General features: G+C 38.8%; 1 protein-coding gene across 5 annotated transcripts in view; it reads left to right on the forward strand.

The window, feature by feature from the left end:
- PDE5A (phosphodiesterase 5A) overlaps window positions 1–27,283 on the forward strand; it is a 139,891-nt gene that overhangs the window by 15,087 nt on the left and 97,521 nt on the right. For 4 of the 5 annotated variants that reach the window (XM_032633204.1, XM_032633207.1, XM_032633208.1 and 1 more), the window contains 2 exons: window positions 4,313–4,901; window positions 15,788–15,877. In XM_032633204.1, the coding sequence (XP_032489095.1) occupies window positions 4,313–4,901; window positions 15,788–15,877 (679 nt within the window). Of the gene's footprint in view, window positions 1–531; window positions 1,902–4,312; window positions 4,902–15,787; window positions 15,878–27,283 lie in introns of those variants that run through there. The other variant, XM_032633206.1, reaches the window with a different exon arrangement.

Here is a 27,283-nt window from a genome sequence, read left to right on the forward strand (position 1 = left end):
TAATTTTTTGATTGTTCACAGTTTTTTTATTGAGCTTAACCCTTAATTATCAGTGGCTTTATGTAATATTAGAATAGTTCTCCAACATCACTTTGGTTTACTTCTAGAAATTCTGTATCTTACATAAGAGTTTAAATTTCAGTCTGCAGGTGATTTGTATTTGCAGAGATTGAAGTATTAAAAAACAATCAGGGCTTCCCTGGTGGCGCAGTGATTGAGAGTCTGCCTGCTAATGCAGGGGACGTGGGTTCGTGCCCCGGTCCGTGAAGATCCCACATGCCGCGGAGCGGCTGGGCCCGTGAGCCATGGCCGCTGAGCCTGTGCGTCTGGAGAGACCACAGCAGTGAGAGGCCTGCGTACCGCAAAAAAAAAAAAAAAAAAAAAATCAACAGGAAATGATAGATATTAGTCTTAGGAAGGACGGCCCACTTCATACAGCCACATAGGTCATGCACTGCAAAACGTCAAGGGATGCCTGAAGGGAGAGAGGTGTGAGAGATGATTTAATTTTATTTACGGTTGGTTTATAAGTGATTGTTTTGATGTTATGATAACATATGTTTTCCATACACAGGGATATATCTACAGGGACTCAGATAATCAATAATGTGGTCATGAGAAAACCCTTTCCCCCATGACTGGTGATTAATAAAAATGGTTGATTGAATCACTGAATATACCAGATCTACTGTTCCTGTGTCATTTAATACTGAGTTAATCTCTCCAAGAGAATATCTAGAAATACAACACTTGTAAGACTATTAAATATAATAATACAAAACACCTAACGAAGAATTTTTGGACACTGGCTCTGTTTAAGACATATATTAGGCCCTACAGGATATATGAGGGTAAATTAGCCGTGGTCAGTTATGAGGCTTACATCCAAGGGGTGATGAACATTACTAGCTAAAACACAATGTTGATTTTCTGTAACAAACATGTCAACATTCACATTTTCAAAAGACTGTTGTCCCCTTTAATGCAGGTGATTTAGGAGTCGTCATTTATTCATTCTCTTCACTCAAATATTTATCAAGGACTCAGTATGTGACAGGCGCTTTCTAAGTACAGGAATGCAGTCGTGAAGAAGACAGACAAGTATGAAATTTACATCTCATCGGAGGAGGCAATAAACCAACAGATTAATAAACCAGAAGAATAGATGACAGTAAGAATTCAGATAGCGTGGGGGGAGAACATAACGTGTCGGCACCACCTGAGGTGGAGTGATCAGGGAAGGCCTGTCTGCACGGGAGGTGAGGAAGCTGTGATCAACCAGGTGCAGGTGAGGAGAGCTTTCCAGACTGGGAGCAGTCTGACGTGCTTAAGGAACGTCAGGGAGGCATGGGTGAGAGGGACTATGGTAAGGGATTGAAAGAGTTTGAATTTTATTCTCAATTCAGTGAGAAGCCAAGTAGGGTAGTTAAGATGTTAAGGTTTACTTTGTTCGAAGATGACTCTGGCTACTGTGTGGAGAGTGGATTGAAGGGAGGCTAGTATAATATCAGAGAGACCAGTTAAGGGGCAGTGGCCGCAGTCCGAGGTGAGAGATTATGGGGTTTGGACCAGGGAAGTGGTACAAGAGATAGAAATGAGCAGATTGGACTATAGGGTTTTAGAAGTCAAGGTGACAGGACTTGGCTGCTGGATTAGAAGAGAGAGTTGAAGGAAACAGAAATCCAGAATAATTCCTAGATGTTTGGTTGAATAACTAGGGAGATGATGGTGCTACTTACTAATACGAAGAAACCTGGCAGGGAGTGAGGCTGGTGCAAGATGAAGGATGGGGCATTAGGAATTCTGATTTCACCATGTTAAGTTGTCTGTTTAGACATTCACATGGAGCTGTCAAGTAGGTGGTTGGATTAAAAAGTTGATCACCATTTTCCAATGAGAAGGTAAGAAATAAGAGGAGGCTGTGTTTCAGGTTTGTAACTGAAGTAGTTAAAATGCCTCTTTTTATATTGATTTGAGAATTTAAGTTGCATGTACATATTTTTAAATAACATGTTAATTTAAATGTATCACTTTTTTCCTGTCTTACATTTTACAAAACAGTTTATTCAAATGCTTCCTGTACATTTTTCACATGCATGTCTGACATCAGTGTCTTTGGCACTACTACTGTGATTTTGGAGGTTATGTAAGCATTTCCCAAAGTATGTTCCCCTCATTTCTATCGAAGTTTTTGAGATACAGCATTATTTTAATATCAATGTATGTTCTCATCACTGGAAGTTTTGTCTCAAGCCATGGCATGCATTTATAAAACATTAGGCAATTGTATTTTAAACGACTCTGTGCTAGAGGTATACACCGGAGATGTGTACAATATACTTACTGCATTGCTTTTTAAAAAACTTTTGTTTATTATTATTATTATTTTGGCCGTGGTGCATGGCATGCAGGATCTTAGTTCCCCGACCAGGGATCAAACCCATGCCCCTGGCAGTGGGGACACAGAGTCTTGACCACTGGACCACCAGGGAAGTCCCTACATAGGTTTTTAAAGAGAGCTTTAAAATTTATAACTATATCTAACACTTGGAATTATGAGGTAATCCTGATAGTATCTGTGTCATCTCTTTTTGACCCATTTCATTCTAGACCGGTGCCATTTCTGGGTAATATATATTTACCAAACAATAGAGTGTTGTTCAAACTAAAATAATTAAGGGAACATTCTATAAGTGAAAGACTTAGTAGAGACTCTGAAAAAAGGCTAACTCTTCTTTCCCCCTTCTGGATCTTCTTTTTTCACTTAATAAATTGTTGTGATTATTCATATCAGTATCCATGACCATTTTTAAATCTTTGTCTAGTGTTACATTTATAAATGTGCCATGATGTGTTTTCCAGGCTTCTGTTTGTGGTATTAGGTTTCTTCTCATCTTTGCTGTAACAAACAGTACCACAGTAAATAAATACCCTGGTACTTCCTTTGCCACATGTGTAAAATCTGGGGAACAAAGGATAAATGCATTTTAAAACTTGTTAGATATTGCCTACTGGCCCTCTGAAGAGGTGTTATCAATTTCTACTGCATCCAAAAGGATGAGAGAGTGTCTGTATCCCTACACTGTCCAAAATAGTACACTGTCAGACTCGTTTATCCCAGCTCTTTGGTGAAAATAATCAGTAAGTCATTGTAGAGTGGAGATTGCATTGCTCTTATAGGCCAGTTCTTTTAAATATCCTCAGTGGTAGCAAGTTTTTGTCTTTTGAAAGTAAATTTGAGTTTTGGAAAAAGTCAAGTCTAATGCATAAGCTATATATGAAGTTAGCCATTACTCTAGGTTTTTTGCGGTTTTATTTGCTTGTTTTGAGAGGAAGGCTCAGTGAAAAAGAAGATGTAACTTTCAGATAAAACTAATATTCTTATATGGCTTATGAAATTTTTTAGAAGTTAGTTTCAAAAGAAGAGTTTCAAAAATGTCTAAAGTAATGGCACCATCAGTTGGCATAAGATTACAGCTGCCCAAGAGGAATTATTTCAGTTGAACAACAATCATTTGGTTATATATGATCCGGTATATTTGTTTTAAAAAATCACCCACTGTGAAGGCTTTATCTCAGACAGGTTTCTTCATGGGATGGCACATTCACAACATAAATAATTTAAGTTTTCTCGGGCTGAATTTTTTATACTAGTTATGCTTACTTTTTTGTTTTCCTCCTTTATACGAGGAATAGATAATCTAGAAGAAGAGATCATTTTTACCATTATCTGAACAAACATTATCAGGATGATATTAATGAAAATCTACAATCTTTTTACTACATACCAGATCAAATTGTTTATATTTTTCATTTCCCTTTCTAAATCTAAAGTATATATAGCAATATAGATAACAATTATCTAAAATTAAGCATATTAGCTAGCCAAATTCAGATAAATTTTTAAAAATATTTAACTTCGGAACAAGACGTGCGTTTTAAATAGCAAATTAATTTCCATATCTATGTTTTCCTAAGACTATTGTTAAATTTAGTGTCTTTTACTTGAATACAAATTGATTTTGAGAGGAATAGACTTGACACTTGATGTGTGGTAAATCAGATATCTGAAAATACATGTATATAGGAGTCAGGCTTTATCAAAGTGTTCATTGAAGCAACTGTCCTCTACAGATTTTCAGAATAAAACTGTCTTAAATAAACCATCTTGTTTTTATTTTCTATGACAGATTGAACCATTACTGCCTCAGTTTACCATGAGAGGATTTTTAGAAGCTTTCAGGGCTAGCAATATTTAAGGAGGGGTGTTCTTCCTTAAGTATTTACTGTGTCTACATGTTCTTTTCTGCAGAGAAATGGTCAATGCATGGTTTGCTGAGAGAGTTCACACCATCCCTGTGTGCAAGGAAGGCATCAGAGGCCCCGTGGAGTCTTGCTCTTTACCCTCGGAGCAGAGTCCCCGTGCAGAGAGCAGTGTCCCTGGAACACCAACCAGGAAGATCTCTGCCTCCGAATTTGATCGACCTCTTAGACCCATCGTTGTCAAGGATTCTGAGGGAACTGTGAGCTTCCTCTCTGACTCAGAAAAGAAGGAACAGATGCCTCTAAACCCGCCACGGTTTGATAATGATGAAGGGGACCAGTGCTCGAGACTCTTGGAATTAGTGAAAGATATTTCTAGCCACTTGGATGTCACAGCCTTATGTCACAAAATTTTCTTGCATATCCATGGCCTCATCTCCGCTGACCGCTATTCCCTGTTCCTCGTCTGTGAGGACAGCGCCAACGACAAGTTTCTTATTAGCCGCCTCTTTGACGTTGCAGAAGGTTCAACACTGGAAGAAGCTTCAAATAATTGTATCCGCTTAGAGTGGAATAAAGGCATCGTGGGACACGTGGCAGCTCTTGGTGAGCCCTTGAACATCAAAGATGCATATGAGGTAAATAAACTGTTGGAACAGAGGCGGGGTGAGGGGTGGAACACAGTTGGGGCATTGGACAACTACTGTGAATCGTGGGGATATTTGACACTGAGATGTAATAATGTGTGTACTTATTTAAAATGGGAATATATGGCAAGAACTTTCCCATCTTTTAAATGTCAGAGTTTCTTCGCTAATGTCTGGGTCAAGGATAGAGGCCCGAGAGAATTCTTGTCCTGTTTTTCTCCTTAATGATAATTTAACATAGGTCATCTCATAGTTGTATTCTTTCATCTTTTTACCTGATCACCTACATATCCCCTATCTATGTTATCTCCATGTGAACTTCTGAGAATTTACTAATATTCTAAAATGATAGTTCCAAAAGCCATCAGAAAACCAAATCCATAGTCTTTTTAAATTCATTTATTCAGTTAATCATATTCATTCCTTTGAACTCCCATTGACAGCAAAGTCTGATTTTCTTTCTTTCCACTCTTTCATTTGTTTTATTAAACAAATAAATTTACGGATAGCTTCAAAAAATGGAAATTTTTGCCCTACAGTATTTCGATGGAAAGATTTGATATTTATTCCACTTTTACTTCAGTTATGGACTTAAAGATTACACTATATGATTCTTGAAATTTCCCAGTTAAAATTAATCTTTTATTACTAGAAATAGAGGTTTTAAACAAAGCATCTTAATTGAATGATACTTACTATGTTTATGAATTATGTTCTAGCTACTTATCACGTGGTACACTATGAAGTTTCCATAGTAATACTAGCTTGAGGCTCCTCTGTGTAATTTGAGGGGTCACAGATGTTTTAGTCACCCCTGTATTCCTGATGCCTAAGACAGTGCCTGGAACATAGATAAGTCTTAATAAATAGTGATTGGGAGAAAATTATAGTAGATGAGATAAATAAGTAGAATGGAAAGCAGGTCATAATAGATCCAGGGAAAATGTGTTAGGTTCAGGGAAGCAGGAGATCACATATAATTGGGGAGACGGAGAGAGGTTTCTTTGAGGAAGCAGTGATTGATGTGGACCCTGGAAGATGGGTGAGATTGGAGTAGATTGAGTTGTGTGCATAGTGAGATCCAGATGTAAAGAGAAGTTTGCAGAAGAGACAGGAAGTTGGACCATGTGGTGCTCGTATGGAAATGTGTGGGTGATAGTATAGATGTTGAGGAGCTGCTGGAGATTACTGGGGTCTTGAATGCCAAGCTGAGGAGTATATGTTTGATTCAGAGCTATGAGGAATAACTGAAGATGGTTTGAAAGGGGAACCGGCATGATTCAGACTGTGATTTATTTTATTTTTATTTTTTTTGCGGTACACGGGCCTCTCACTGTTGTGGCCTCTCCCGTTGCGGAGCACAGGCTCCGGACGTGCAGGCTCAGCGGCCATGGCTCGCGGGCCCAGCTGCTCCGCGGCATGTGGGATCCTCCCAGACCGGGGCACGAACCCGTGTCCCCTGCAACGGCAGGCGGACTCTCAACCACTGCGCCACCAGGGAAGCCCCAGACTGTGATTTAGAAAGATGAATAATATGGTGGTCATAAAAGGAATTGGGCAAAAATACTGGAAACTGGGAGGATAGGTTATTTTAATAGTCTGAGGAAGTAAGGACCTGAACCAGGGCACTGGCCTTCAGGACCAAAAGGAGGGAATGGATTAACGATGAAGAAGCTGAATCTGCTAGACTTGGCTGGCAGCTAACAGGAGATGGAAGTGAGGAGAAGAGAGGAGTTGGAGAAGACTCGGGTTTTGAAGTTGGTTGAATAAATAATGGTAACTGGTGGGGAATACTGAGGGCAGGGATCTGGGGAGAGATGTGATAGTTCGGATAGATTAGATCCTGAGATAGGTGTCAGAATCCACTCTATACCAGCAGTCTTTTCCATTTTGATTCTTCACGGAGCTATCTCCATGACCTCTTTGAGCTCTGTGAGTAACATCACACCATGGCAAACTCCAAGAGGGGTATTAAGGACACAGCTGCAGAATCGCTGCCAAGTTTGCAGAATTCCCTTCCTGTCTTAGGTGACAGCTGGGTTTCCGCTTTTCAATGGCACTATAGTCCCAAGTACAGTAGGACCATAAATATGCTTCAGCTTTGCTGAGAAAGCCTCCATTTGTCTGCGTGATCCTAAGTTTCTCCAGCCCTGAGGATTTCTTCATTTATATACAATTTATTTAATCTGTTTACCATCTTTAGAGTTTTGATGGTGTAGTTTTTGTCTTGCAGTTAGTAATAATTTAATTCTTGTACTGCCATCTGAAATAGGCCCAGTGTCCTTGATTTGCAGTGACCCCACGGTGAAGCCTCTTAGCCTGTGGATTTCTCCTGTTGCTGCTTCACCCTTGACACCCTTGATCTGTGTTTAATAGAGGCCTTGCAGAAGTTATTCCTGTCCCAGGAATTTCATTAGAAGTTGTGGGATTGATCTGTGACATAATTTACATTGGTATTAACAGTGGAAGTCAGTTGGCTAGTGGCTAATTCATTACTTAGCTCACTCATAGCTTGAATAGTCAAAATACTGTCTCATAGCCTTTTGTGAAAATAATCAGAATATCAAAGTATATTCTATGTTTTCTGAGTCCTACTTCTTTAAATATGTGTCTGTAAAAATGACACATTTCTTTAGCTTATGTGACCGTAGAACACTTAAAAGTTATGATGTAGCAGTAGAAAACCAAGAAGTGGCCATGAAATAAGAGTAGTGCTCAGATTGAAGCTCAGAGTGAAATAATAGTCTCCTAGATAGATTAATTGTAAGAAATGGTCAACATTTGATTCACTTTTTAAAACTTTGTAACAGAATGATATAAACTTGGAGATTCAGCTGTTTTATTACTAATAAAATAACACATCCATATTTTAAAATATAAGACAAGATCAACACCGTAGACCAGTGAGTCTCAATTAGATCACAAATACCAGTGATGTTCAGTCACACATCATCTCCTCCTTCCTCAGCCCATCCTTCACGCAACTTCCTTGAATATGGCAGAGCATTTCATAATAATAAAATATTAACACATAATAATCAGAGCAACTGTATAAATGTGTTGGCATTGTCCTCATATATAAAAACTAGATATCATCCAGTATCTAGATTGGATTGTGTATTAGTCAGTGTTCTTCAGAGAAACAGAGCCAGTGGGATAAATAGAGATAAATAAGAAGTGATGTACTCTAGGAATTAGCCACTTGGATATGGAGGCCTAGAAGTTCCAGTCTGCCTGCCATCTGCACGCTGGAGAATCAGGAAAGTTGATGGTGGAATTCAGAGTCTGAAGGCCTAAGAATGAGGGGGGCCAAGAATATAACTCTGGTCTGTGTCTGAGGCCAAAAGCTTTAGAACCAGGAGCTCTGATGGACAGCAGGAGGGCAAGAGAAGATGGATATCTTAGAGAGCAAATCTGTCCTTCCTCTGCCTTTTTTGTTCTATTCAGGTACTCAAGGGATTGGCTGATGCCCACTGGCATTGATGAAGATCTTCTTTACTCATTCTACTGATTCAAATGTTCATCTCTTCTGGAGACATCCTCACAGGCACACCTGGAAGTAATGTTTTATCAGCTATTTGGGTATCCCTTAGCCTAGTCAAGTTGACACATAAAATTAACCATCACAGATTGCCTGAACCCCTGGTTCCACGTCTTATGGAAGCCTTAAGACTCCGCAAGATTTCCTATGTCAGATTTCTATTGTCTACACAGCCCTCTTTTTCCTAAGTCAACTGGAATGCAAAACCTGGGCTCTTCTCCTGTTTCCATGGGACAGCCTCTCCATGGATACTATGATTGCTAGGGAGAAAACTTGGAGGATCTTAGGGAAGGGTCACATTGTCACTCATGTGGCCTTCACCGTGGAGCCGCTACTCCTCCCACTCGCACTTCATTCCTTCCTTTTCAGTCCTTTTCCAGGTAAATAAATCTTCACCATCTCTCATCCTGCAGGTCGCACTTGCTGCTCAAGTGAATTTCTGGTGAATAAAATTATTTCCAAAATGAATTTCAGAGGAAAGAGATAACAATAGCAACTGTTCTAATTTTGATAAATTCTTTAGTTTTGATAAATTATTAAATTTGATAATTTTGTCATGGTGTAATTGTGCCCCAGGGAACACAGTTTGGGAACTGCTATATCTTTGTTCAATGTTCTAATAATCTCTAGGTATTCCACTTTGTGGAAGAAAACCAGTGCATATAATTTGGCAAGTCTACTGTATTATTTCCTTTTTGTTTCCTGTTATTCTTATACCATTTCAAGCTTAAAGAAAAGTTGCAAGACCAGCATCAGAAACTTGTGTATATGCTTTACCCAGATTCTCCAATCGTTTATATTTTGCCCCATTTGCTTTATTCTTTTCCTATATATAATACATATAAGTAATATATGCAGATTATTTTTTTCTGAACCATTTGGAGACATTTTTACTAAATATTTCAGTGTATAGTTTATAACAAGAATATTCTCTTACACAACTGTGATACATTTATCAAAATCTGGAAATTTTATGATACTGTACTATTATCAAACATTCCATAGTCAAATTTGGTCAGTTGTTCCATGAATGTCCTTTATAGTTATTCTTTTCACTCTGATCAAGGCTGTAATTCAGGATTACATATTGCACATACTTGTCCTATCTCTTTGGTCTCCATTAAATCTGGAATAGTTTCTCAGTGTTTCTTTATCTTTCTTTACATGTAGTTTGGAAGAATACAGGCCAGTTATCTTGTAGAATGTTTTTCTTGAATTGATTCAAGTCAGGCAGTTTTGGCAGGAATACGACAGATGTTGATCTTGAGACCTAGTTTGGTTTTACAAACAGCAATCAATTCTTTACTTCTCCTACACCAGCTGGGGTGTCCTACAATCCAGCTCAATTCTGACACTAGCTCCTGGAGTTCATGCAGACCCCACAGGTTAAGGACTCAGTCCCACAGTGCCGTCCCCACTTCAGATACCAGCCCTAAATAGGATACCCAGGCTAGCCACACTTATGTCTGGCTGACTACAAATTCCGGGGCTCCCTGCTCCGGTTTAATAATGTCCTAAAATGACTCAGAACTCAGGAAAGCACTAAAGCACTACTTAAAATTACAGTTTTATTATAGAGGATGCAATTCAGAAATAGCCAGATAGAAGAGGTGCATAGGGCAAGGAGCAAGGCAGGCGGGGGACACAAAACTTCCATGACCTCTCGGCGGGGGCCGGGGAAGGGAGAGGTGCACCACCATCCCAGCACACAGTTATCTCCACCAACCCAAAAGTTCCCTCAGATCTGATGGCACGGTTGATTAAATCATGGCCACTGGTGATTGGACTCAAGCTTCAGCCCCCTCTCTCCTATCCAGAAGTCAGTGGTGGGGCTGAAAGTTCTAATCCTCTAATCACTTGGCAGCCAGCCCCCATCCTGAAGCTATTTGAGGCCATCTCCCCCGCCCCCCCCACACCCCCGTGGGTCTTCTCATTAGCATGAACTCAGGTATGGTTGTAAGGGGTTTGTTATGAATATAAAAAGAATCTCCTATCACTCAGGAAATGCCAAGGGTTTGAGGAGCTCTATGCTAGACCAATATGTTTTTTATTATACCACAGACCTTCTTAGCATATGTTACCAGGTAGCATATGATGTTACTCTACCCCAGTATTAATGATGTTAAATTTGATAACTTGGTTAAAGCGGTATCCACTAGGTTTTTTCACTATAAAGTTATAATTTTCCCATTGTAATTAAGTATCTTAAGAGGAGATATTTTGATATTGTGTAGATATTCTATTCCTCATCAGTACCTTTACCAGTTTTGTCATCCACTGATTTTCCAACTTCATAATACCTTATATATATATTAGTCGGCATTCCAATGTAAAGAAGAGCTTTGCCTTCTTTATTCATTCATTATTTATTTATTTCTATCATTATGGACATTTTTATTTTGTTTAATGAGTTATGCTCTGTTACTATCTTAATTTATTCAAATTCTCAGATTATATCAGATTTACCGGCTCCTATGTCTTTTTGATATGTCCCCATCACTCTTGGCATTTTCTTGCTTTCTAGGGGAGCTGAAAGTTTTAACTGCTTAACAAGATGTTCCAGACTCATCTTTTACTTTCCCTGCCCTAGCCCTATGATCATTCTTTTTCCCAAGGAGCCCTGGTTCCTTTCAGTGGAGGGGATGGTATTTAGAAACCAGGATCTAGGCAGTAGGTGTGCTCACTGCTACTAGTTTATCAGCAGACAGAGCTAGGAAAAAAATATATACACAGACACTTATATTTTATTTATTCCTATATGTAACTACTCACTATATGATAAACAATGAATTCTTACCTCCAACTTCAATCTAACACCTCAAGGTATATTTTTTCTTCCTCTTTTCTTAATATATATAATATAATATTATATATATTATATATGTAATATATATATATGTTCTTTCTCAGATTCTTTTCTCTTATAGGTTATTAGAAAATATTGAATATAGTTCCCTGTGCTACACAGCAGGTCCTTGTTGATTATCTGTTTTATATATAGTAATGTGTATATGTTAATCCCAGACTCCTAATTTATTACCCTCCCCTTTCCATAAGTTTGTTTTCTATGTCTGAGGGACTGTTTCTGTCTTGTAAATGAGTTCATTTATGTCTTTTTTTTTTCTTTTTTAGATTCCACACATAAGTGATATCATATAATATTTGTCTTTCTATGTCTGGCTTACTTCACGTAGTATGGTAATCTGTAGGTCCATCCATGTTGCTGCAAATGACATTATTTCATTCTTTTTTATGGCTGAGTAATATTCCATAATACACACACACACACACACACACACACACACACACATAACAAATCTCTGACAAAAGAGGCAAGAATACACAATGGATAAAAGACAGTCTCTTCAATAAGTGGTGCTGGGAAAACTGAACAGCTACATGTAAAAGAATGAAATTAGAACATTTTCTAAGACCATACACAAAAATAAACTCAAAATGGATTAAAGACCTAAATGTAAGACCAGATACTATAAAACTCCTAGAGGAAAACATAGGCAGTACACTCATTGACATAAATCATAGCAATATCTTTGTGGATTCGTTTCTTTATTCTTCATATATTTGTGCATGTGCTTAAGCCATGTTCCAAGCTCTTTACTCCCTTCTGTAGAATCTCTTATCTTTCTCTTCAAGCTGAAGAACTCTCATTAACATTTCTTTAGTACTGGTCTGGTGGTGACGAATTCTCTGATTTTGTTTATCTGAAAAATGGCTTTATTTTGCCTGTAATCTTGAAAGATATTTTCACTGTCTAGAAGATTCTCACTTAATAGTAGTTTTCTTTTAACACTTAAAAAGTTCTCCCACATTTTTCTGATTTTCACTTTTCTTATGAGAAGTCTGCTCAGCTTCATTTTTCACCTTATATGTTTCATAGTATATATCATTTTCACACTGTGTATATATTTAAGGTTTTCACTAACTTTGGGAAATTTTTGGTCATGTGTTTAAATATTTTTTCTGCTCCATTCTCTTCTCTTTGGACTCCAGTTGTATATATGTTAGACTATTTGATGTTGTCCCACAGAACACTGAGGCTCTGTTAACTTTTTACAGGTTGTTTTTTTTTTTTTTTTGTCCTCTCAGTCCTTTGGATTGGATACTTTCTGTCCATCTGTCTTCAGGTTCACTGATGCTTCCATTGTTTCCAATCTGCTGTTAAATCCGTCAGTGAACTCTTGGTTTTAGACTTTGTACTTTTCAGTTCTAGAATTTACATTTGGCTTTTTAAAAATACTTTTTCTTTCTGCAGAGATTTCCATCTGTTCATTATTACCATATTTTCTCTTCAGTCCTTAAATACATTTATAATAGCTGCTTTGAGGTCCCTGTTTATTAATTCCAACATCTGAATCATCTTGGGGTCATTTTCTATTGACTGCTTTTTTTCTTCACTGTGGGTTTCAATTTCCTGTTTCTTCACATGCATTGTGATTTTCTTTATTGTATGCTGGACATTGCAAATGTTTTGTTGTAGGGCATTTGGATTATATCAACTTCCTTTAAAACAGAGCTGACCTTTGTTCTTGTAGACAGTGGAGTTACTGGAAGATCCTTTCAGTCCTGTCAGGTTTGGTGTTATTATTTGTTAGGATGGATCTACTTTAGTTTTAAATTTAGTCTTAGGGAATGCTGCTCAGGTCCTTACCCCCCAAGGAGTAGCCTTTCTGTGTCTCAGCTGAATGCCTGAGGTGCCTAGTGAGGTATCTCCTCTGGTGGGTAGAACCCCAGTGTCTTCAAACATTTTTAGAATTGGTTATCACCATTCACTTTCAGCCTTCAACAAGTAATCTTTGCTAGGTCTCTTAGAGTCTTGCCAAATACATGTCTGTGAAATGACTAGCCACTCACTCTTCTGCCACTCCTCCTTTATACCCCTAACCCCACCCAAAGCACAGCCTCTCTTATCAGGTACTTTGCCTTGCACATACCAGCCACTTTAGAAGCCCTGAATTCAGTTCTATTTGGAACTGTTACTCTGCCTGCCCCCAGGATACCACCTGCCTGCCCCCAGGAGGAACCGGATTATTGCAAGGCCATCATGTGTATTCCCTTCTTCACTGTGTGTAGTTTAGTTATCGCATGTATTTTGTCTAATCTTGTATTTTTCAGCAGGAGGGCAAGTCTGGTACTAGTTGTTTTAGTATGGGAGATGGATATCTAAGCTTTGTGGGTTTTTTTACACTGTCATGTTCTCATAAACAGTGAAAGAAATAATCACAATAATAATGAAATAATAGTGCTCCATTTTTCTTTCAATGTTTACTTGGACCTAGAGGGGTTAGAAGTTCTCTATGTGTTTATAGCCCCTGCACTGGGTACATTATTAAAGGAAAAATTCTTTGAGATGCCAAAATTCACTTAAAGTGATTTTGAAGTATACATTACTCCTACCTCCTTCAATGAAGAATGAAATCCAGGGCTGCTGTTTATTTTAAACTTCCAGTATGCACAAAAAAATTCTATGAAAGTGCTACTAATTTCAGACTCTTGCTTTGATTAGATAGTTGGGTTTAATCCTCTTTTTTATAAATTGGTCTTGTAATTCAGATATTCGTTAACAAAATAATTGCTGAGGATACATTTCTATTCGTAATTTGATTATTAGCTTGTAGAATAATTCACTATATAAATTCATAATTTTTATCTTCTTTTAATTTGTCCGTGTCAGTATCCTGTCTGCTTTCTTTAGATACCTTGCAATATAGTATGCTATTTAAGAACTGTTTTTTGGAAACATTGAGCCAAGGTTTTCTCTGTCTTTCAGTATAACTTTGAGCATGTTTGCAGAAAAACTAAAAATGCAGTCGTGTATATTTATAATATAAAATATTTGTATTGATTTTCTACCATTTTATAACTCTTCTTTTGAAATTGCCTTTAATGCCATGTTTGATCCTCCCATGGGGAAAATCGGCCTCATTTCTGACCCGAGTTGATGGAATCGTTTACTTCATTCACAGCTTTGGCTTTGCATGACTTTAGACTAATTAAAAAAAAAAAAAAGGGGGCTTCCCTGGTGGCGCAGTGGTTGAGAGTCTGCCTGCCGATGCAGGGGACACGGGTTCGTGCCCCGGTCCGGGAAGATCCCACATACCGCAGAGCGGCTGGGCGCGTGAGCCATGGCCGCTGAGCCTGCGCGTCCGGAGCCTGTGCTCTGCAACGGGAGAGGCCACAACAGTGAGAAGCCCGCGTACTGCCAAAAAAAAAAAAAAAGGAAATGACCTTCAAAGATGAGGATTTTTCCAGTGTGACTATTCCATATTTTCTGAAGGGAATTCCAAAAGCAGAGTTTTTAGAACAATAATGCTATTATTAGGTCGAGCATGTAAGTTCCCAAGGCTATTGCTTTGAAGGGAACAATATTCATTCAGATGTTTATGTTCTGGTATGTTTGCTTCCGTTCTAATTGTATCTCATGTGCTGGTCTGTGTCCATTTCCTTGAGTATATTTTTCCTCCTACCTATAAGGTTTGCTTTAAACTATAGTAAGCTAAAAGTGATCATGTTGGATAACTGTGATATCATTTGTTAATGAATTTGTTTAACAGATGTTTTTGAGTTCCTATGCTAATCTTGGGAATACAGTGTGGTGAACCAAAAAAAGACCCTCATAGAATTTACAGCCTACCTTTGATCTTCTCAATCTGGTTTAATGGAAGATAGCCTGTATCTTTCTTTCTTTAACCCACATTTAGAACTTTTACACCTTTCAGCAGTCCTTTGTGATTATTGGATGTGGGAAGATGTACTTTGTAAAGGGGAAAGAGATTCAAAAGACTGAGGAATTGTTTGTAGTCTGATGAAGGCCATGCAGTTTTATTATATACAAAAAGAAAGATAAGATTTTAATTCTTACGAAACAACAAGGGAAGTCAAGTCAGTATTGAAAAGGTCATTTTGGAGGTGGTGGGTTTTACAGGAAAAGTTTCAGACCAAAGATGCTTTTCTTTTTCAGAAGAATCAGTGCGATGGGAATAGGCAAATTGTATTACAGAGGAGGAGAGTTGCCACTTTTTCCTGAGTTTAAGTGAGGCTATCTAAATTGGTTAATATTTTGAATTTCCTTTATTTCTTAACATTTGTTTACATCTGTATTTTTTTCATAAATACTAGCTGCTAAAAAACCCTTAAATTTATCTTTGTCAAAGACGATATGTACTTGTATGCTTCGATGCCTTTTACAATGATGAAATTGCCATTCAGAGCAACAAGGTGAGTCGACAATTAGATTTCTCTAATCCTATAAATCAGAAAAATCAAATCAGTCTTTGAACAGGTCAGTCACTAAATTGAATTTCTTCTTCCTTACTAGGATCCTCGGTTCAATGCAGAAGTTGACCAAATTACAGGCTACAAGACACAAAGTATTCTTTGTATGCCAATTAAGAATCATAGGGAAGAGGTAAGCCAATTTTCCATTTTATTCTAAAAGGTCATTTAGAAACATTTTTCTTTTTGAAAACAATTTTTCACTTTGCACACTTATGAAATAATGCTGTCGTGACAAGTTAACTATAAAGTGCTTAAATGTTCTGCTTGATGTTTTTTATTTAGACTTTAGTAATAGGGTTGACTCCTGATACTTTACTTTGACTTAGAAATAAATTTTAGACATGTCATTTCTTTTTATTTAATAAATTTATGTATTTATTTATTTATGGCTGTGTTGGGTCTTAATTGCTGTACATGGGGTTTCTCTAGTTGCGTTGAATGGGGGCTACTCTTTGTTGCTGTGCACGGGCTTCTCAATGAGGTAGCTTCTCTTGTGGAGCACGGGCTCTAGGCTCGTGGGCTTCAGTAGTTGTGGCACACGGGCTCAGTAGTTGTGGCTCACGGGCTCTAGAGCGCAGGCTCAGTAGTTGTGGCACATGGGCTTAGTTGCTCCACGGCGTGTGGGATCTTCCCGGACCAGGGTTCAAACCCATGTCCCCTGCGTTGGCAGGCAGATTCTTAACCACTGCGCCACCAGGGAAGTCCCTAGACATGTCATTTCTTTACCCTTCTTTCCTGAGGACCTTACTGAATCCTAGGATGTATAATTGTGGTTGTAATCAATTTATTTCATGTTATATTTTACACATCTGAATAACGCTTATTTCATAAATGGTTATCCAATGGCAGTGGTAATCAGCTGATTTTTTTGTTTGGGTTCAAAATGAGGTTTTGAAAAAATAGAAATTGTATATAACACCAAGCAAAATTTATTGTGAAATTGTAACAAGCAAATGAAAATAGGTTGGTTTATATTTCACCTAACTAGAAGGTTTGGATTCTGTAAGCACTGAATTCTCTCTTCATTTTACATTTATTTGAGAAAAAAAATAGTTAATCATCATTTAAACTGAATGCTTCAATTGAGTGTCCTCAGCCCTGTCTACACATTACAATCAACTGTGAGACTCTAAAATATTACCAATTAAATTAGAATCTCGAAGGGCAGGGTCTAGATACGGATACATTTTTAAAGATCCCCCAATAATTCTAAAGCGTAACCAGGGTTGAATCATTTTCCTAAGTGAAAACAAATAGGTTGAAAGAGCCCATATTTGTGGTTCTTAACCTTGGCTGCACATAAAATCACCTGGGGAGCATTTTGAAAGTCTAATGCCCAGGTTTCACCTTAAATCAGAATCTCTGGTGTTGGGACCTAGGCATCGGTATTTCTTAAAGCTCCCAGGTGGTTATCATGTGCTGCTAAGGTTGAGAACCACTGCCAGGGATACAGGAAACACTTTGCTGGTTCTACTTGATTTATATTCAGATTCTGACATCTTTCTTCTCCGTCCTCCATCCAGTCCTTTACCAAGTCCCATTGATTTTTTTTTTTTTTTTGTCTGTTACTGTTTCTCATTTTGATCCCTTTCTTTTCATTCCTGCTGCCTGTACCATAATTCAGATCTTGAAGTAATGCCTGAACTTTTAAAATATTCTTGTGAGGGGTTTCTGTACTTTAAGTCAATTTCCCTTTAATCCACCCTGCATATGCCCTTGGGAATTTTCCTAAAACACGGTTTTCTAAATCAGTGCTTCTAAAACAATAATGTGCATATGGATGTTAAAATGCAGATTCTGAATTCAGTAGGTCTAGGTGAGACCTGAGTGAGATTCTTTTCTAACAAGCAACAAGTTGATGCTGATGCACTGGGTCTACAGATATTTTGATGAACAGGATCCTAAATCAGTCACTTATCAGTAGTCTAAGATAAGTTCTCAGTGCCTTAGAGTCGCTACATGGTCTTTTAAGAGGGTAGTTACAGCCACAGTTACTAAAAATTCCTGCAGCTACAACATGCATATGAGATTCAATAATTAATTAGCTAATTAATTGTGGATGAATAAATAAAATTGAAAAGCCCATGCATGGACCAGTGGTGTTCTTAAGCAGACTGCTAGATAAAGCAAATAAAAAACATGTCTTATGCAATATTGGGGACATAGTTATACTAAAAAATTATTTGTTGTTCATCTAAAATTAAATTTGACTGGACATCCTATATTTTATCTGGCTGCCCTAGTTATAAACCAAGGATTATGATTGTGTGCACTTAAAAAGATGATGTTCAGCTTTTAATTTGTAAGTATGTTTTAAAACCATGGCCTGAAAAACAACTTTGTACTGGGTGAGAGATTCAGCTTGAATCATGCTCTGGTTAAATATCTCTTTTTAAATAGCATGAACAATGGGGATTGGGGGAACCCATGAGAATGTGCAGCAAAATCAACAGGGTGAAGTAGGTGAGACTGCCCTTCTGTAAGAGAGCATCCTCTGGATACACGCGTTTCTGTCTTTATGACTACCAGTGAGGATGATTTAAACTAAAACAACAATAACAAAAATCCCCACTGTATTGAGGTATAAATTACGTACCATAAAATTCACCCATTTTAAGTGTATAATTTGATGAATTTTTGACAAATGCATGTACAGTTATATAACCACCACTGTAATCAAGATACAGAACATTTCTGTCCCCTCAGATATTTCCCATGTAGTTGACCTCCTCCTCCCTCAACCCCCAGCCCCTGAGAATCACTGATCTGTTTTCTGTCACTGTTGTTTTGCCTTTTCTAGAGTGTCATATAAATCATATAAGTGGAGTCATACAGTATGTAGTCTTGTGTGTCTGGCTTCTTTCACTTAGCATAATGCTTGTGAGATTCATCCATGTTATTGCGTGTCAGTAGTGTGTTCCTTTTTATTGCTGAGTGATTATTGCTTGGTATGGATCTGCCACAATTTGATAATCCATTCATCTGTCGATAGACATTTGAGTTGTTTCCAGTTTTTGTCTGTTAGAAGAAAAGCCACTGTTTGCATACAGGTCTTTTTGTGGACGTGTTTTCGTTTCTCCTTGGTAAATATATAGGAGGGGAATTTCCAGGTCAAATGGTGGGTGTATGTTTAATTTTATAAGAAACTTCCAAGCTCCTTTCCAAAGTGGCTGTACCATATTGCTTTTTTACCAGCAATGTATGAGAGTTGCAGTTGCTTCACATCCGAGGCAACGCATGGTATGGTCAATTTTTTAAAAATCTTAGCCATTAAATTTGATTGCATGAATGAATAACCCCACTCTCAGTCGGGGGTCGTCTGCTCATTAACAGACCTGATTAAAGTGGGTTCAGCTGCAGGTCCCCAGATTGTGATTGTCCAGAGCTCTCCTTAAGATTTCTGCTGGGCTCCTCAGCATCCTCAGGGCGATCTTCCTCCATGCTCCTTCATCCTCTCCTACTGTCTGTTTCACCCTATGATAACTTGATATGAAGGCTGAGCTCTTCACTGGTTTCCACAAAAGTTTTTTCACATGAAGCATTTCATGAGATAAACAACCTTCCGTAACTTCACTGGAGTCTTAGTAACTTTACTGATGGGAAGGTTTCCAAACAGCTTTTTAAACATCTTGCTGACCCTCCCTATTCTCTGTCCTCTCCCCCTTGTTCCCTCTCCTCCCACGCTCACCCTGCCTGGTTTGAAATTATTTCCTGTGAGAATTATTTCTTCAGAAAAAAAGGAATGAAGAGAAACAGTCAGAAAAACAGGCATACTCTCAGCATGGCTGTTGAAGTATAAAAAGTACTTTGGCTGACCGAGAACCAAGGCCCCTAAGAAGATGCCATATACGACTTCCAGAATTATCCTTAAATTTATAGCTATATAAACAAACTCAGGGCAATGTTTGCTGTTGTGTACACGTAATAGAAAGTACTCTTTCTCCCACGAAGCTTTTGAAATCAAAATGGAGAGTCACAGTAAGGCTTTGGGGAGTAATTGTTAAGATTGCTCGCTCTGGGCTTGAATCCCTCACCACTTACATGATGAGTAACCAGGAGGGAGCTGGTTAATCCCCTTGATCCTCAGTTTCCTCATCTGCAAAATGAGGGTTATGAAAGGACCTGCCTCACAGGGTTGTTGTAAAGGTTGAATGTGTTCGTGCATGCAAAGGGCTTCCCATACTTTCTGGCACACTGGGAGTGATCAATGAATGTCAGCTGTTATTTTTTAAAGGAGACATAGAACTAACTGAACTCTTATGAGAAACAAGGAATGATAAAGTTGTATGCAGAGGTCATCAGCCACATAATAACCAAACAGCTGGGATCAAATGACAAGCAGCTCGGTCCCTGACTTAACTGGTCTGTTACCCTGTAACAAACTTTAAGCGTAAAAGAAAAGTACTTTTCATTGTTTTTCCTCATAATATGAATGAGGCAAAGTAAATTTGGTTTCTTCTCTTTGTATTAGTCTAGTTGTATTGAGTAAGCCAACACTGATTCCAACTAATTACCAAGGAACCTAAGAAGAAATGTCATTACTGACTGTTTATAAAACAGTCCTTGGTACCTTTTAGTGACCCCAGTTACTTAAGGTACCAACTCTGGAGAGCTGCCTGAAGGGAGCAGTTGAATACTGAACACTAAAGTCTGAACTACAACATAGTCCAGAAAATTCAGGAAGATTTTTAAGATTCAGTAAAATGTATAATCACTTCATCCGCCTCTAGTGAAGTATCTCAACCAATTAAAATTTTTCAGGAGTTCTTTTCATTAGTGTTATAAGCATAATAGTGCAATGCTTTTTTAGAAGTCAGGATCATAGATATTCCTAAAACTTCTGTGACAGATTTTTTTTTTTAAATGACAGAGGATAAGTTTTTGCAATTTTCCCCTCTCCGTACTCCCTTCTAAGACAATGGTGTTAACTGGCAAAGTGTGTGTGTGTGTGTGTGTGTGTGTGTGGGAGTGGGGACTGAAGAAGCTAGAGGAAGCTGAAATAATTTATTTTGGAAAGGTCAGAGAGCTACTGGCTAGAGAAGATGAATGAAGACAAAAAGTAAAGGGGTCTGGGGAGAGAAGAGAGCCAGCCCAGGCTCTATGACAGAATGGCTTGAGGGACAACAGAGTAGGACTTTGGAAATAACTGCCTATCCTGTGGAAACTATTCTAAGGACTTGACATATATTAATTCATTTAATCTTCATAACAACCATAGGAGGTAGTCATTATTTTATTCCCACTTAACAGATGATGAAACTGAGACACGGGACATTTAGGGAACTTGGCCAAAGTCACATAACTAAAAACTGGCAAAGCTGAGATTTAAATCTAGGCAAGAGGGTTTCTTAAAATTCTGCCGTGGATGATGACTACACTCTCCTTTCTTCCCCCTCAGTGTTTCCTTGAGCCGCTGCAGTAAACATTTAGGTTACTGTTGATTTGGGGGTGGGAGGTGCACTGATGTGAGATGTGGCTCCGTGTAGAAGCAGGGCTTGAAGGTGGAGACAAGGAGACCTGGCTATATTCTGATGGCTCTTCAAAGTTCAGTGTTGCAACCACCCTGCAGAAGGACTCTTTAAAATGAGACAGAGTGGTGGCGGGGAGAAAGAAGGGCAGGGAGCAGGGGCGGGGGAGAGAAAGAGGGGTCAGAGTCACATCCTCTATAATGTCTTAAGAGGAGTCCATCCAGTAAACAAGAAATCTTTACCAGGGATGAAAGGGTTACAGGAGCATGTTTGATGTTAATCTGGGCCAGTGTGCTCTGTGATATGCACAGGAAGCATCATGAAAAAAATGTGCAGCAAGTGTGTGAATTTTTAGAGCTGCTGTTAAATTTCTTTCAGGCTTAACACTGGATTTTTCAGACCTGGGCACTTGGATCAGTTTTTTAATTTTTGTCACATGCATTAGTTATATCCATAATCAGATGGTTCTTTTATGTTTAGTAAAGAAGTGCAGGGAAACTCAACTCTTTCTCTCTAAGCTCAGATGACCTATTTCTGAAATACTGCCCTCTCTTGAAGTATTGCTTGTTATGACATGGTGGAGATGAGTGCTTTTTTTTTTTTTAATTTATAGGGGCTGCACCAATGAGGTAGAAGCCAGGACATTGTGAAATAGTGCAAATTCTGTGAAAATTTCGTATTGATCTGAGGTAGAGATTATATCCAATAATGTCAGGCTAGGCTGATACCTGTTTTCTCTTGATTGAATGTCAACTCCAGTTATTAAGTAAAAATCTAATTTGGAATCAGAGCTCTTATCCTCCTTCTCTGTTTTTATCATTTTGATTTTATTTTATCATATTTGATGATATAATTCTTTGATGCAATTCTTTGATGTAATAAAAGAATTATGATAAGTTTTTTTTTTTTTTTTTTTTTTTTTTTTTTTTATGCGTTACGCGGGCCTCTCACCGCTGTGGCCTCTCCCGTTGCGGAGGACAGGCTCCGGACGCGCAGGCCCAGCGGCCATGGCTCACGGGCCCAGCCGCTCCGCGGCATGTGGGATCCTCCCAGACCGGGGCACGAACCCGTGTCCCCTGCATCGGCAGGCGGACTCTCAACCACTGCGCCACCAGGGAAGCCCTGATAAGTTTTTTTTACAGTGTAATAAAGGAGCATTTTTATCTAACTATCCAATTGTTTATACCTTCTTTTAAAAGAACAGTGAAAAATTTCAAAACATATCAGCGAATTTTATGAGATTTTTATGAAATAAATATAATGCTTTGATGAATCAATGAGATTTAATGCCTGCCAAAAATCATAAAGTAAAGCATTAATGGAAGCAAATGTGTAATTCCAACTTATATAAAAGTAAATGTTTTCTAGAATTTAAGCTACATAACATTTTTTAAATTTTTATTTATTTTTTTTAAGCTACATAATTTTATCTGCTCATCCCCCGCCTAAGTTAAAAATATTCTCATCCCCCCCCCAACAAATTATCTTGTCTTGAAAGTAATTGTTGAATCACTGCACTGCAATATGTAGAGTCCTGGTCTAGGCAGTGAGGATATTAAAAAAATGAAGCACGGAAGATACTTAGAAACTTTTTTTTCAATTTCAATAAGAGGGAGGTCTTATATACCAAAAAGCAAATATCAATACAAGGTAACAAAACAAATGTTAAATGAGTTAAATATTCAGCACCCAATTTCAAAGGAAAGTCTGTAACTTTCAAGAACTGGAGGAATCACAGGAAGAATGAAAGCTGTGGTTTCATACAGCAGATCCCTGCTGTGTTTATCCCACAGGCTTAAGAGAGAAAGCTTGAACATGCTTTCTGTGAGAGGGCGGAGACAGGGTAGATGCTTGCTTATGATATTCTGCTCTCACTACTGACTAGGGCTTTTCTTAAACTTGTCATGTAAGCTTGGAACAGATGAAGAACATTACAGCTTTATACATAATCCTACAATTGCAAGTCAGACTGGATGAAAATACAGCTATAAGAATAAGCAGAGTTTAATTGCAGACTGTCAGCTGATCTAGATCTATTTTAGTCTTAAAGAATTGGCTAGTTACGTGTTTTTTGAAAACTTATAAATTGTCCATTGCATTTATTCCCCTGTGATATTTTCTCATAGCTTTGTTTTAGCAACAAAACTAAAATACTCCGAAAAGTTTCCATCGGTTCTGGACTTGATATGGTGATGGTGAAGATCTTTTCTTTTTCTTTTTCCACATTACCCTTTAAATAATAAGTGTATTTTACAAAGAAGACGGTAACCGCTTTCCTAAGGGAAAAAACATTTCTCAAGAGCATCAGATGAAAAACATAATGCTAGTAGGTTCAATCCCTGAGGTTACACTACTGATCCAGGAGAAGAAGAAAGAGTGAATAAAAGCTTGAGGCTGAAGATTAAGTTAATGGTAGGCTATATTTACCCAAATCTCATTTTGAATGCTCAGAAAATTTGGTTCAGACTGAATGCTCTGATTTATTCAATATGGGGTTTATCTTCATTGGCAGTTTTAGAATAACCATTCCATCACTTGTTGGAATGCATTGCATTTTTAATTTGATAGAGCATTTGTAAGTTTAATTTTGAGAATTTTTATATAGATCCTGAATTATGACTAGGAGAGGTCTGGAACCAGTTGCAGATAAGCATAAACGATTTCTTTGTATAATATCTGACCCAGAACCACATAATTAGACCTGGGGATGGATTTTGATTATTAAATAATTTTCATGCATTCCTAAAGAGTTAAGGTGGTTGTCAGTGAAACTGCTGCGCGCTCTCTCTCTCTCTCTCTCTCTCTCTCTCTATATATATATATATATATATATGCAAACATCTATATTCATCTAAGAGCCAAGATTATATAGGTAAAGTGCTTTATAAACTATGTACTCTGTATTCCTTCTTATTAAATCCTCATCTAAAAGTTCCTACTTGTTTCTCATCTACCATAGAGTGGAAATTAATATTCTAGGCAGAATTTAAATAAAAGTATAAATGTTATCTTATAAAATTTTTGAATCATAATTTTCTTTTTTTTTTTTGGTGTCACTTGGTAGCAGTGATAAAATGAAAATGACCTGGATTTAGAATTCCAGATCCATTTGATTATTACAGATTATTTGATGATCGTAAGTATATTAGTGATCTCTTGCAGCATAACAAATTACCCTAAGCTTAGTGATTCTGAACAACAGCCTTCATTATCTCAGTTTCCGTGGTTCAGAAATGCCAGAGCGGCCCAGCTGGCTGGGTGCTTCTGGCCCAGGTTCCCTGCCTGTGGCCGCACTCAGGAGGCAGCAGGGGGCGCCTGACTCACGCTCGAGCGTTCACTTCTCAGAGGGCTCACTCGCGTGGCTTTTGGCAGGAGGCCTCAGTTCCTGGCCAAGCGGGTCTCTCCACAAGTCACTCCGTGTACTCAGCACGTGGCAGAGTGAGCAAGCAGGAAGAGGCACTGCCTTGTATGACCAAGTCCCCAGACCTGTTCACCTTCGCCTCACGATAACCATTCATCAGAAGCCAGGCATCAGGTCCAGCCCGAACCCGGGGAGGGCAGTTAGGCTCCACCTCTTGAAGAGAAGAGTATCAAAGAATGTGTGGAGATGTTGTGAAACCACCAAAAGTACTATGCGCATTTTGAGGCTTTAGTCTCTTTCCTTAAAAAACTGTTCAGATGATAAATGAGGAACTCTGCTTGTTAATTAAAATAATATCTTAAACAAAGGCCTACTGTATAGCACAGGAAACTATATTCAGTATCTTCTAATAACCTATAATGGAAAGAATCTGAAAAAGAATAGTGTGTGTGTGTATGTGTGTGTGTGTGTATAAACGGAGTCACTTTGCTGTACACCTGAAACTTTATAAATCAGCCATACTTCAATAAAAAAATCTTAAAACTTAGTACTTCTCAACCTTTCATATACTGAAAATAATATGAACTACCAGAGGTAACACAGACTAGGTTTAAATAAGGTGGCAAGTTGGGGTATGTGCTCTGCCAGATTGGCTTGAATCAAAGGGAAAAGAGGAAGTAGAATTGAAAGAGGAGGGCTGAGGAGAAGAAGAGGAAGATGCTTGCTGTTTGAGCTGCAGCAAACCATCGAGGTATTAAAAATCTTCTAAAATGTTATGTCGCAAATGCAGGTCTTCATGAGATCAATGTTTGTGTGTAGCTTAGGTACTTTGCTTCTTTTTTTTTTTTTTTTTTGCGGTATGCGGGGCTCTCACTGTTGTGGCCTCTCCCTTTGCGGAGCACAGGCTCCAGACGCGCAGGCTCAGCGGCCATGGCTCATGGGCCCAGCCGCTCCGCGGTATGTGAGATCTTCCCGGACCGGGGCACGAACCCGTGTCCCCTGCATCGGCAGGCGGACTCTCAACCACTGCGCCACCAGGGAAGCCCGGTACTTTGCTTCTTAATGCCCATGGAAAATGCTCACTGGTGCATCCTTATTATTTCTCTGCACCATTGTTTTCTGCCTCCCTCATGGATCAAGATTGGAGGGAACGTGTCTAGTAAATACCTTAGCACTGGAGGCGAGGCTGTGCAGCCAAGCTGAGGCAAGATCATGAAGCGTCCTCAAGCTGCCATGCGAAGGAGGTGCTGGTTTTTTGTTTTTTGTTTTTTGTTTTTTAAGCCAAGAAACATTTGCTGTCATTTAAAGATCTGTGTGGCCATAGCATTAAGGGTGAAGAGTTTTCTTTGTTTAATCTCTAACCAGAGCCACATAATTTGATACTTGATAGGTTTTGATTTCCATATTTGTTCATACATGGAGAAAGCCCTGGGTCTGGAAGCAGGGAAGTTGGTAAGGAGACTTTTGCATAATCCAGACTAGGAGTGGATTTGTTACACTTCTGTTTAGGTGGTTGAGGGATTGATTTGGTGGAGGGTTAAGTAGAAGGAAGAATCTAGAATACTTTCTAGTGGGGAGAATTGTGATATTCCCTAAAATAAAACATGCAATGGAGAGAATTGGTTTGTGGGGATCAAAACCATTTTTGTGGGGGGTGTTATTTTACTGTCTGTTCCTTTCTCCTCTCTCCTCAAGTCTTGGTGTTGCATCACCATCTCCACTTTCATCCGGTGGTCTTGCTCACTCTTCCAGTGAAAAATAAAGCAGTTACGGGAAGAATTCCACAGGAGAACTTCCCCATTGTCTTTCCCCCTGCTCTTGCGTCTGAGTTTACATCCTCTGGTTTCCCTTTTACATTAACCATCTGTGAAATAGCCAAAGTCAGTCTCGCACTTGTGCACCAGATCACATCCCATCTCATGTGCTCCAAGACACGGCTCAGCAGCTCTCCCCTCTGTGACCAGAGTCACCAAAATTCCCCTCTCTACCAAACTGGTTTATCAGCATACAGACACGCTGTTATTTCTCCCATCTTAAAAACAAAAGCAAACGCTCATTGGACTGCATATCTCCTTTCAGAGATCACCATTTCTCTGATTACCATCAGAGCTAAACTCTTTGAAAGAGTTGTCCACGTTTGCCATTTCCATTTCCTCCCACCCTCCGGAGCATAATCCACCCAAGCCTTCACCCTCACCGCTCTGTGGAAACCACTCTTGGCAGGGTCGTGTGGCGTCCACAGGGCAGGAGCTTACGATCATTTCTCAGTACTCACTTTACCCGGCAGGGCGGCAGCATGTGGCCTTGTTGATCACTCATTCCTCCAGGACAGATTGTCTTCAGTTGCTCTCCAGGACCTCAGACTCCCCAGTTTTTTCCTTCCATCTCTCTGACTGCCTCTCTGTCTCCTTAGCTGGGGCCCACTCGTCACAACACTGCTAAATGTCTCAGCCCTGGACCTTCACTCACTGCTTATGTGATCCTATTTGCTCTCATAGTTTTAAATACCATTTGTGTGCCAACTGAACTTACATTGCAACTGTGTTGTTTCTTCAATTTAAACTCATATATTCAACTGCTTACTGGACTACCTATATGTGTCTAGTGGGCATCGTGAACTTAATATGTCTGAAACATCACTGCTAATCTCCCTTCCCACTAAACCTGCTCTATACTCAGCCCCACCACACTTAACTTCTCTGTCATC

Source organism: Phocoena sinus, chromosome 5 (assembly GCF_008692025.1).
Source record: "Phocoena sinus isolate mPhoSin1 chromosome 5, mPhoSin1.pri, whole genome shotgun sequence".
Lineage (NCBI taxonomy): Eukaryota > Metazoa > Chordata > Mammalia > Artiodactyla > Phocoenidae > Phocoena > Phocoena sinus.